The sequence below is a fragment of the Schistocerca cancellata genome, chromosome 8 (genome assembly GCF_023864275.1).
Source record: "Schistocerca cancellata isolate TAMUIC-IGC-003103 chromosome 8, iqSchCanc2.1, whole genome shotgun sequence".
NCBI classification, from domain to species: Eukaryota; Metazoa; Arthropoda; class Insecta; order Orthoptera; family Acrididae; genus Schistocerca; species Schistocerca cancellata.
The window spans coordinates 110,067,254-110,080,596 of record NC_064633.1 but is presented as its reverse complement, the minus strand read 5'-3'; the positions used below and the strand labels follow the sequence as shown (position 1 = coordinate 110,080,596).

At 42.5% G+C, this 13,343-nt stretch overlaps 1 protein-coding gene across 1 annotated transcript in view; it reads left to right on the top strand.

The window, feature by feature from the left end:
• LOC126095403 (myogenesis-regulating glycosidase-like) overlaps positions 1-13,343 on the top strand; it is a 49,609-nt gene that overhangs the window by 21,447 nt on the left and 14,819 nt on the right. Inside the window, exon 3 of the mRNA XM_049910203.1 lies at positions 8,098-8,254. Within this exon, the coding sequence (XP_049766160.1) occupies positions 8,098-8,254 (157 nt within the window). The remainder of the gene's footprint in view (positions 1-8,097; positions 8,255-13,343) is intronic.

The window sequence follows — 13,343 nt, the reverse complement described above, 5'->3', positions numbered from 1 at the left end:
TTCTTGTTTCTTTTTTCTGCATTCTGTCCTTTACCAGGTCTTCAGCTGACTTTTGAGCTGCAGAGAAGCACTGTAAATCTTGAGCGAAATACTTACGTTACAACCCAGTCTCTCTAATGCCTCCATCCTCCCTAGGTTCCTGACCTTGTTGTTGTTGTGGTCTTCAGTGCAAAGACTGGTTTGATGCAGCTCTCCATGCTACTCTATCCTGTGCAAGCTTCTTCATCTCCCAGTACCTACTGCAGCCTACATCCTTCTGGATGTGCTTAGTGTATTCATCTCTTGGTCTCCCTCTACGATTTTTACCCTCCACGCTGCCCTCCAATACTAAATTGGTGATCCCTCGATGTCTCAGAACATGTGCTACCAACCGATCCCTTCTTCTAGTCAAGTTGTGCCACAAGCTCCTCTTCTCCCCAATTCTCTTCAATACCTTCTCATTAGTTATGTGATCTACCCATCTAATCTTCAGCATTCTTCTGTAGCACCACATTTCGAAAGCTTCTATTCTCTTCTTGTCTTAACTATTGATCGTCCACGTTTCACTTCCATACATGGCTACACTCCATACAAATACGTTCAGGAACGACTTCCAGACATTTAAATCTATACTCGATGTTAACAAATTTCCCTTCCTCAGAAACGCTTTCCTTGCCATTGCAAGTCTACATTTTATATCCTCTCTACTTCGACCATCATCAGTTATTTTGCTCCCCAAATAACAAAACTCATTTACTACTTCAAGCGTCTCATTTCCTAATCTGATACCCTCAGCACCACCCGATTTTATTCGACTTCAGTCCATTGTCCTCGTTTTGCTTCTGTTGATGTTCATCTTATATCCTCCTTTCAAGGCACTATCCATTACGTTCAGCTGCTCTTCCTGGTCCTTTGCTGTCTCTGACAGAATTACAATGTCATCGGTGAACCTCAAAGTTTTTATTTCTTCTCCCTGGATTTTAATACCTACTCCGAATTTTTCTTTTGTTTCTTTTACTGCTGCCCAATATACAGATTGAATAACATCGGGGACAGGCTACAACCCTGTCTCACTCCCTTCCCAACCACTGCTTCCCTTTCATGTCCCTCGACTCTTATAACTGCCATCTGGTTTCTGTACAAATTGTAAATAGCCTTTCGCTCCCTGTATTTTACCCCTGCCACCTTCATAATTTGAAAGAGAGTATTCCAGTCAGCATTGTCAAAAGCTTTCTCTAAGTCTACAAATGCTAGAAACGTAGGTGTGCCTTTCCTTAATCTATTTTCTAAGATAAATCGTAGGGTCAGTATAGCTCACGTGTTCCAACATTTCTACGGAATCTAGACTGATCTTCCTCGAGGTCGGCTTCTACCAGTTTTTCCATTCGTCTGTAAAGAATTCATGTTAGTATTTTGCAGTTAAACTGATAGTTCGGTAATTTTCACATCTGTCAACACCTGCGTGCTTTGGGATTGGAATTATTATATTCTTCTTGAAGTCTGGGGGTATTTCGCCTGTCTCGTACATCTTGCTCACCAGATGGTAGAGTTTTGTCAGGGCTGGCTCTCCCAAGGCTATCAGTAGTTCTAATGGAATGTTGTCTACTCCCGGGGCCTTGTTTCGACTTAGGTCTTTCAGTGCTCTGTCAAACTCTTCACGCAGTATGATATCTCCCACTTCATCTTCGTCTACATACTCTTCCATTTCTACAATATTGTCCTCAAGAAAATCGCCCTTGTATAGACTCTCTGTATACTCCTTCCACCTTTCTGCTTTCCCTTCTTTGCTTAGAACTGGGTTTCCATCTGAGCTCTTGATATTCATACAAGTGGTACTCTTTTCTCCAAAGGTCTCTTTAATTTTCCTGTAGGCATTATCTATCTTACCCCTAGTGAGATAAGCCACTACATCCTTACATTTGTCCTCTAACCATTCTGGCTTAGCCATTCTGCACTTCCTGACGATATCATTTTTGAGACGTTCGTATTCCTTTTTGCCTGCTTCATTTACCGTATTTTTAAATTTTCTCGTTTCATCAATTAAATTCAATATTTCTTCTGTTACCCAAGGCTTTCTATTAGCCCTAGTCTTTTTACCTACTTTATCCTCTGCTGCCTTCACTACTTCATTCCTCAAAGTGACCCATTCTTCTTCTATTGTATTTCTTTTCCCCATTCCTGTCAATTGTTCCCTTATGCTCTCCCTGAAACTCTGTACAACCTATAACTATGTTTATCATTTCTTTTACAGCCTTTGCTGTATTAATTATTGTAATTGCCTTCACATGAATTACGCGTAATGGAAAACAGTGATCGATACGAGAATACCGTGATCAAAACCAAACTACAGTCACATGAAATGCTAGGACAAAGGATCTTGATCTCTCTCAACCGCTCGTGAAGCTAATTCATTATAAACGTTCCAGATGATTCGTGGAGATTTGTGGTTTATGTGAAATTAATTCAGTTTCCCGTTTTATCGATCTAGAGCTCTTTTTGTGCATGTGCTCTTGTTTCGGTATCTTGACGAATGCTACATGGAATTGACTGTACTTTCAGCTCTTTCAGTTGAATTAAATGACTGCAACTACAGCGCACGATTGCTATGTGTATGTATTATCCATAGCAGTGTCTCTCTTTCACTACAAGAGTTTGCCTTTAGTCCAGCACGCGCAACGAAGAGTCCCTCAGATTGTGCACTTGTTCTTGTGTCTTTAGATAGGTATGAGCCAATGTATTCCGCGGATAATATGCAGCCTTACTAGTAGAACGAATACTTACATGCATGGGTAATTTCCGGGTATTTCGTAAAAATAAATTTAATAATATTAGAAATTCAGTCTCTTGTCTGATAATCACACTTCCATCATGCAATATAACAGTGTCCATATAAAGTTAATATACAGTTTAAACAGTTTTTCTCAATTTCTCACAAATCTTTAGGCGTGAACTTTGATCAAAGAAAGTCACAAAGATAAGATATGAGAAATCACATGATTTCATACATTCGATACATAGCTGGCACACGTATGAATGCTGGTTGCAGTCTTTACAACATGACACGATTTCTTACCAGTCATCGACTGACTATTTTGGTGTGGCGGTTGGCCTTACGAACCGTATAAGAACACCGTTATAAACATATGGTGATTTTCGAAACTACAATTTGGTTTTAAAAACGACTTGGTTAGAGATTAGTAATTTTAAAAGCCTATATGTTACGATAGTAACTTACCTTGCAATATTTGTATCAGTTTTGGAAAATACAAATATGATGGAACACTTTGCACATCGATGATGGGAACAACACATTTATGAGCACGGGCCGAGGTTTTATAACTATAATCACTGGCGCATATTGATGCAAATTCTTAATTAATGGCTTAATTAATTATTGTAACGCGTCATGTCTTTAGGAAAAAATAAGATAACAAAAGAACAGTGCTTAATTATGTAGCAATCTAACAGGTATAATGGTAGAAATGGTGAAAGTACGTTTGGGTGTACTGGAACTTTGATTACAAATATTTGTTAAGTTAATTAGTTTCACTCATATTGAAATACGATACTCAAAGTTCGAATTGCCATCCTTTCTAAGGAGTAGTTCGAATATGTCCAAATAGACTGATTAGGTAATGAAAAGAAAAGTCTGAATAAGAAATCTAAGTGAGTTGCAGCTTGAAACACTACAACAGATTTAAGTGCACATCGTTAAAGCATGGAAAAATAGAAAAAGTAAAATTATTAGTAGTGGTACAATACTTACATCTAGTACGATTCTAGCTTGGTCTGTTTCAACCTCAGTACCTCGTTTCCATTTATAACTTCCTCAAAAGACAAACCACAATCTTCTGATATCTACATTTACATACAAACTACGATCGTGCGCCCATCCATCAAAAAGACTCGTCATAGCAGTACAGCAGATAAAGATGTAGGCAGAAAGTGGCGAAGTGTAGGTAGTGACTGCTCTTCCTCTTTCTTGGTAATGAAGTGTCCTACAGGGCAGCAAATTGAATCTAGTAGCATTTAATCCGTTCTAAGAATATACTGATTGCTGGTCAGAAAGCGAATTCGACTTCCAGGTTCTCACAGAGCAATCCACAGCGACGATATTCAGATAAATATGTATATTAGTTCATTCACAATACAGTATAAGAAACAATTACAAGGTAGATTAAAACTGTGTGCCGGACCTAGACTCGAACCCGGGATCTTTGCCTTTCGCGGGCAAGTGCTCTACCATCCCCCAGGCTATGGCTAAGCCATGTCTCCGTAATATCCTTTCTTTCAGGTGTGCTAGTTCTGCAAGGTTCGCAGGAGGGCTTCTGTAAAGTTTGGAAGGTAGGAGACGAGGTACTGGCGCAAGTAAAGCTGTGAGGACACAATGTGTGTACCATAAAGTACGTCCTTCCTCCTAGGCTCTACAATCGCGTCTCCTTACGATCCTTTTTTATTTTCATAGACATGTTTTAAATAAAGATGCTACTTTTAAATTATCGCTGCAGTTGTTTCAAGAACATTAACTGTATCTTTTATACTAATTATATTCAAAAAATACGTTAACTACGGTTTACAACCGATAAAAATATCAATATTTATATGACGTACCGTCACACCTAGTCGATGATATTGACTGCTTCAGGTGGGCAGAGCACACCAAAGTTCTGTTTTATATTGACCTCCTTGTGAGGGCGCCTCAGTGCAGAAAGAGGATGCGTCTTCTTCAGCCTCTCCCATTCGTCGTTGCAATTAGCAGCGAGACATAGCTAATATCTTTGATATCGATGTGGCACCGCGGTCTTTGGACGACACCGCTGATCTGTGGGTTGACGGAACATGCTCGTAGTTGTGAGAGGTCAGGTTCTGTCGACAACCCTTTATCACCCCGTGCTGGGACTATACGGCGAAGAACAGAATCTTGCGTGCTACCACTGTATTGCTCTCATTTGTACGCAGCCTGTTAGAATGTGAAGAGGAATTTTCGAAGAAGCTACGGCTGAAGTGGTCATTCTATTGTGCATACCGTCGGTGCAGTACACCTGAATGAATTAAAGCCAAAATTTACACACAAATACGGGATCTCATTAGTCACACTTGCAATTACGAGCGGATTCTCCTGCTACTCCTAATACTTTCTTTTTCAATGTACCTAGTTAACTGTCATATGCCAGGGCACCTTTCTCTTACGCCTGATGGTGGTCCACCAAATCCCTTGTTGGAACTTTAGGTCCTCCCACACTTTTAACACACATTTTGTTGTACTGTTATGCCTGTTGTGCTACACACCACCTACACCCATATATTATTATTATTATTTTCGATTATTCCCTTTTGAGAGAGTGACTGAACTTGAGTAGTCATGATTTCCTCTTCTTTCTTCGTTCTTCCCAAATTCTCTTCATACGTTCACTGTGTTCTCTCTTGCGTTCTTCCGACCATCTTTTTCCCGTTCAGTTCTCCGTATGTTCTTGTTTAAGTGTGTTTGTGTATGATGTTTCTAAACCGTTCTATATTGTTTATGATGTCTTGTCTGTTCCCCAGTTCTTTAATGTCTTCTTCTGCTTCAGTGATACACTTTGTCTTGTTTTTGCTCTTTTTTACTATCTCAAAGATTTGTCTTGTGAGCCTGCTTTCGTTCATCCAGCTGATATGTCCGTAAAATTTCATCCTTCTCTTTCTAATGGTGTCTGTTATTGTTTCAATGTCTTTGTAAATCTCTCTAGTTGGCCTCTTCATCCAAATTCCTTCCCGTAACACTGGTCCATATATTTTCCACAGAATTTTTCTTTCTTTCTTTTCAATCTCTCTGATCTTAGTATGACCATGAATCACTGTAGTTTCTGCATCATAAAGTGCTTCTGGTAGGACTATTGTGTTGTAATGCCTTAGTTTCGCATTGACAGAAATAGATTTCTTATTGTAGCGATTCCAAGTGAGCTTATATGCTTTCTGTAATCTGGAGATTCTTTCTTTATTGGCTATTGAGTTCAGTCCTGATGGTTGGATTATATCTCACAGATATCTGAAGTGGGCAACTTGTGCCACTTTCCCGTATTGAGTAGTAATGGGGAGATTATATACAGGTTTGTTTTCCATATACTGTGTTTTCTCGTAGGAGATTTGTAGCCCAGTTTTCTGTGGGATTTCGTGTAGTTTCTCCAATGCTAGTTTGGCTTCCTCTCTATTGTTCGTTAGAATGGCAAGATTGTCCGCGAAAGCCAGACAGCCGGCCGATGTGGACAAGCGGTTCTAGGCGCTTCAGTTTGGAATCGCGCGACCGCTACGGTCGCAGGTTCGAATCCTGCCTCGGGCATGGATATGTGTGACGTCCTTAGTTAGGTTTAAGTAGTTCTAAGCTCTAGGGGACTGATGACCTCAGAGCCATTTGAACCAAAGCCAGACACTTCACCCTAGTTCTCTGTTCTTTTTTAATTCCAAGCTGAGTTCCATTTATTTCTTTTTCCCATGTCCTCACATTTTTTTCCAGAACCTTGTTAAACAGAAGGGGGGACATTCCATCTCCCTGGCGAACACCAGTATGGATATGAAATGCTTCTGATGTTTCTCCCATGAATTTAATTTTGGAGGTTGTATCGGTTAATGCCTGTTGAATAACTTTGTTTCCCTGTCAATCCTGAACTCCTCTAAGGTGTGAAATAAGGTTTGTCTATCTTTTGAATCGTAAACCTTTTTAAAATCGAGAAAAGTTACCACAGTATTCCTACATTTTTTCATTTACAAAATTGTTTTTAAGTTCCACATCTGTTCGATGCAAGATCGACCTTTGCGAAACCCTGCCTGATACTCCACTATTAACTGGTCCGCTTGTTCCTCTAGTCTGTTCAATAGGGCCTTTGAAAGAATTTTGTATATTGCAGGGAGCAGTGAAATTCGCCTGTAATTATTTGGATCGGTTTTTGCACCTTTTTTGTTGAGAGGGTGAATTAATGCACATTTCCACTCTGCAGGTATTTGTTCAGTTTCCCAAATATTTGGTATAATTCTGTGGGTTGCTTGTGTGAGATTATTTTCATTTAATTTCCTTACTTCTGCTATGATTCCGTCTTCCCCTGGAGACTTGTTGTTCTTCAAAGAATTGATTATTTTCTTTACCTCTTTAAGTGATGGTGGATTTGAATCGGGATTGGATGTAGGTTTTTCGAAATCTAGTTGTTCTGTCGGAGGCTCGCAGTTGAGAAGTGAGTGAAAATATTTAGCTAAAATTTGACAGTTCTTTTTAGGGTTAGTTTCCAGTGATCCATCGGACCGGCGAAAGCACAGATTAGGTGGTTGATACCCTGTTAGGTTTTCTTTGAAATTTTTTTAAAAATTTCTGGTGTTGTTCTTGCTAAAGAACAGAGAGACTGTTAGGCATCTCTCAGTTGAATAGGTGTCGAAGTCTCTGACAGGTAGATTTTTAAAGTGCTCAACGAAGGTTTGTGCATGACACTGAGGGTGTTGCTGAACGGGTGTCATAGGCGTACCCTCTACCGTTTTATTCAAGGACATGTCTGTGTTCCACCTTTCTGTAATCACACTGAAGGATGGTGCGAACCACAAGGGCTGAAAAGCATGACAGGTCCGAAGCTATTCTGCTGCATACTTGAAGCCACCACCATTCTCGAGTAAGTCATGCCTTTTACTTAATAGCTGTTATGACGGTCACGGACGTGATGTGAGAGAAAAATACACAAATAGAGATTATGTTCATCTCACAGTTGCCTTCCCAGAGAAAGTAGCAGCACTTCAGCAAGAGAATGCATCATATCACATTTATAGAGAGCATTTTAAGGGTCTAATAGAAGAGAATTGAATGCTTTTCAGACCAACTATACTGTCCCAACAAAAGTGAAAGTGATATGTGAGGGAAAAGTAACTGAAGAAAATAGGATCTATCACAGTTCGACAATTTCTTCAAGAGGACATAGCATTGTACCAAATAGCTTTATTATGCATAGTTTGTATTCATGTTCCATTCAACTGAAGAATTAGATCGTACAGAAAGGTGAATCACCTGAACTTCCTGTTTCTCACTAGTTCAACTGTACTTATTCCTCGTCTGTGAAGTTTGGGTGGACGGGACAGCCAGTGCTGGGAGTGTTGGTTCTGTTGCAGACTGTGGGGCTGAGCCGGCAGCTGACGGCGTTGCACGCCACCCGCGCCCCGCGCATCATAGACCTGATGAAGGAGGCTGTGAAGGACGGCAGTCCAGTCAACCCCACAGTCTGGTGGGTCGCCCCCACCGACGAAACGGCCCTCGGCATAAACTCAGGTATGGCGAGAGAGTCTGTATTTAAACTGCGTGGTGGCCCACTGCTACACTTTCCTATCTACCATCCTTCCTGCGTCGACTAGACACTACCATACCTCTTGAGTCTGAAAGGAAATGGGTAAATTTTAAGGTGCGACAGTATGATCCACAATTGTGAGGGAATTTTTGTTTCCTTTATTGTAGTTCGGCAACGGCCTTGCCGCAGTGGCTACTCCGGTTCCCGTGAGATCACCGAAGTTGAGCGCTGTTGGGTGTGGTCGGCACTTGGATGGGTGGGTGACCATCCAGGCCGCAAGGCGCTGTTGCCATTTTTCGGGGTGCACTCAGCCTCGTGATGCCAATTGACGAGCTACTCGACCAAACAGTAGCGGCTTCGGTCAAGAATACCGTGGTGTCACCGCCAGACACCACACTTGCTAGGTGGTAGCTTTTAAATCGGCCGCGGTCCGCTAGTATACGACGGACCCGCGTGTCGCCACTGTCAGTAATTGCAGACCGAGTGCCACCACACGGCAGGTCTAGAGAGACGTACTAGCACTCGCCCCAGTTGTACAGCCGACGTTGCTAGCCACGGTTCACTGAGAATTACGCTCTCATTTGCCGAGACGATAGTTAGCATAGCGTTCAGATACAGTTGCTACGACCTAGCAAGGCGCCGTATTCAATTGCTATAATACTTCTGTATCATCAAGAGCAATGTTCTACAATTATGAATTAAAGTTAAGTATTCCAGAAGCTACGTACTTTTCTTTATAGCATTCATTACGTATCCTGTTTCAGACCTCACGCCAGCCTGCGTGAGCTTATAGCGTGCATTTCGGCCTCCTCTAAAAACAGTGTTGGCAATTCTGCCGACACTTCAAATACCATCATCAGAGCGGTGTGCTGACCCCACGCCCCTCCTATCCGCATCCTCTACTGAGGATGACACGGCGGTCGGATGGTCCCGGTAGGCCACTCGTGGCCTGAAGACGGAGTGCTTTTTTTTATTGTAGTTCAATTCCCCATCTGGGGCTGGATGGCAGCAGCGTAGGCGCTGCTCTTCAGCCATAAGACATCAAGTATATAACAGAAGACATTTAAAACGACATAAAAGAGAAAAATATGGTGGTATATAGATAAAAAAAGGGGGGTAAGATAATGGAAGAGAGCATACAAGAAGGGGGTGAATGTAAAAATGGAGATAAAAATCCAAAAAAGTAAATTACACAAAAAAACACACACTGTAAGGATTAAAAGAACACAAGGCGAAGTACGGCCGGAGCATAAAAGTTGCGATTGGTGGCATAGCACAAAACGATCACGGACAGCAGCACTATGTACAAGTCAGGCACACGATTAAAACCATAGCACTTGACGTCGCTGTAGAACAGCACCGAACGCAACACTGACGTAGCACACTGATAACGAAGAACAAACTGGGAGGATCTGACCAGTGTAGGGATACGAGGGAGAAGGGAAGAAAAGGGGGGGGGAGGAGAGAAGATGTTTGAGGGAAATGAAAGAAACAAACTTATATTGAATCTGCAGTGGTTTCTGATATATATATATGAGACGGGTGTTACGAATAATCAAGGAAACCCCCAGTTGGGAAACGGGGCCAAAATTAGTTGGTTACTGTCGAGTTGCAATTAACAATTTTTTTATTGATTACTTCAGCAATTGAAAGTCATTTCTTTACCACTTGATCAGGAACAGATCCAAAAAGCTAGCAGGTACGAGTGCCTTTTCAAAACAAATTACTTTTCAGTTAATGCCCAAGCCATTTTACTTAAAACCAGCTTTGATAAAACATTTGATATCAAATCAAAATTTTCCAAGTAATGAAACAAAACACCAATTTGCATACAATTTCGCTACCGAACATGTAGGGAGCCACTTCTTTTAAATTTTGTCACAACAAGATACTAAATTACAAGGGCTCGCTAACAGGGAGGCAGAACTATCATTTTCAAAGGATGCCAAGTAGATTAAAATAATCAAAGTAAAGATACAGTCATTCACCTTTTACAATAACTAACAATTTTAAAGCCACGTAATTTAAAAAAAAATCCACCGATGAAAGGCAAACTTAACCTTTCTAAACAGTGGCCAAAAACAATCAGAGTAAAATACAACCATTTAACATTTTACAATAACTAACAACTTTAATACCATTTCCTGCCACCGAAATGTCCTGGGATAGAAATAATTAACCGACTGTGTGTAAGGGCGGCCACAATTGTGTCCCGAAGGATGCTCAAGCTAGAAGCGGGCTAACAGACCCACAGCGCGTCCGCCGCTCGTGGTCTCGCGGTAGCGTTCTCGCTTCCCGAGCACGGGGTCCCGGGTTCGATTCCCGGCGGGGTCAGGGATTTTCCCTGCCTCGAGATGACTGGGTGTTTGTGTTGTCCTCATCATTTCATCATCATCCAGGAAAGTGGCGAAATTGGACTGAGCAAAGATTGGGTAATTGTACGGGCGCTGATAACGACGCAGTTGAGCGCCCCACAAACCAAACATCATCATCATCATCATCAGACCCACAGCGCCTCACATTCAGCAATCACATCGACCTCACGCGAGGCCAGGGGAGGAGGAGGAATCAAATCAGGAACCATAATCCCTGCCCAAAAATACAGTTCCTCCCAGGTAGTACTAATAAGAAGTCTAAAGATCACTGTCTATAACTACACCGGCGACAGGGACAGGAAATCCGAACGCAGGAGGCCACAAGGCAGAAAAAATTTAATCTAAAACAATAACCCCTGCCAAAAAATATACTTCCTACCGGACAGTACTAATAAGAAGCGGAAGATCACTGTCTATAAATACACAGGTGACAGGGACAGGAAACCCGAACGCAGGAGGCCACAAGGCAGAAAAGACGCTGGTTGCACAAACCAAAATTCTTCAATTAACATCTAAACCTTTAACCAACTTAACTTGCAGTTTATCAGAGAAACAGCAGGTGAACTCAGATGCAAAGGTTCCTCACACCCGACCGTGTACACGTCGCCAGCGTACCCAACTGGGCACAGTCACGTAGCCACGAGCTCTGTCACCGGAGCCCTCGTCTTCTCTGGACCCACGGCGGCGAAATACCACTCCTCATTCCCGCCTCCAGACGGACAATTTAAAGACATCCGTTGCCGCTGCCGCCAAGTAGTGACTCGGAACCACAGCCGTGGCCCCCGGGTGTTCACAGCAAGAGCTTACGGCCTTGTCCCGTCAACTCGTCCCACACGTCTCGCACCGCCAGGATAGACCACGCGGCTTCTAGGGACAACAGCCAACTCTCCACCGCCACGCCACGCCGCGGTCTCATCGTCCTACATTCTCTGATTCCCGATTTTAAAAACCAACCGACCGACCGACTCGTCACCGCTACGCAACCAACCGGCCATCCCCCCAAAGATCTTATTCCCTAAACAAGGCTAACAGGAAGCAACGACTCGAAGATCGATAAGACCAGACACGCCGCCAGAGGGGGATCTCAACAGAATCGCACGCAGCATAGCGATAAATATGAAATAATCAATTAACGATGGAAAGGAAGGACTCAGAACAATCTTAACAGCGCGATATATGTTGAGAGCCGACACACGGCTCAATATCTGTGTGGAAGTATTTCAAAAGGATACATTTTAATTATTTATATGAATCCATGGTGTGTTTCCTTTTGGACACGTCTGAATGGACAGACACCATGCCTTTATATAACCGATTTGTCTCAATGTGAAATGAATCCACCACATTCAATGCCGATGCACAACTACGTTCGACTTCCTGTGAGAATCTCACAGTAGCGAGCATGGAGGACATGCATGGGGACTGCTTATAGGTGGCGCTGAGTGGGAATGTGAGTCGGCCTGGAGGAGTGCAGAGAGAGTCCGCAAAATAGTGACGAACACTGTGTCTGCATGACACAGTGTTTACGCAACTTCCTAGGAAGCAGGCGATCCCATATTCGAATACCGGTCTGGCACTCATTTTCACTCGTCACAACTGATTCCCGATGAAGCTGACGTTAATAGTTCTTTCCCTTTCCTTTCCTTTCTTCCCCCTACTCCCTCAATTAACACAATATTTCAATTATTGTTACATTGTTTGCTTAATTGTATTTCCCGTCATTACTTTAACTTCTGAACATGCTGCTTAAGCGTATTTTTGTGCCCTTGCAGACAAATACAGTGTTAGACTTGAGTTGCTCCTGGCGTATCTCATTTTCAGATAACTTTCGGGAATGTAGCTGGATGACGTCGTCGACAACCGCCGAAATTTTGACAGGAGACCAACCTGTCATTTTCAAAGCAAAGTTTCAACCGGAAGACGCTGTGCAAGGAAATTTCAAACTTAGATTTGCGGAGAAATTCCGGAAAGATAAGATAAACACCCCCCCCCCCCCCCCCCACACACACACACACACACACACACACACACACACACACACACACACACACGCGCGCGCGCGCGCGCCCGCTGTAAACAGTAGCTTCACCACACAAACTAAAGATAACCGACGCCGACAGTCATTGAGTACGTTCAAAAGATCCAGTATTTACTATCTGATTCAGCATATCGGTGCTGAGCTCAAGAAAAGAGTTGAGAGAAAGACTGAAATAAAGAAAAATTGCTTGTCGCTGGAGCATATCAACAGTCGTAACACTTACTGCTCCTTGGTTATATGGCCTTCCGAAGATCCACAAAGAATGAGCTCCACTTCATCTGATTCTGAGTAATGTTGGTGCTCCGACATATCGTTTACCAAAACACCGCCGGTCGGTGTGGCCAAGCGGTTCTAGGCGCTTCAGTTTGGAACCGCATGACGGCTACGGTCGCAGGTTCGAATCCTGCCTCGAGCATGGATGTGTGTGATGGCCTTTGTTAGTTAGGTTTAAGTAGTTCTAAGTTCTAGGGGACTGATGACCTCAGATGTTAAGTCCCATAGTGCTCAGAGCCATTTGAACAATTTTTGAACCAAAACACCTTGCTAATCTGTTGAGCCCACTAATTAGTCGATGTGAGCATTACGTTAAGAATAAAGCAGATTTCTTGCTTTGATTAGAAGCAATGCGTATGAAAGACTCAACTATTCTATCAAGTTTTG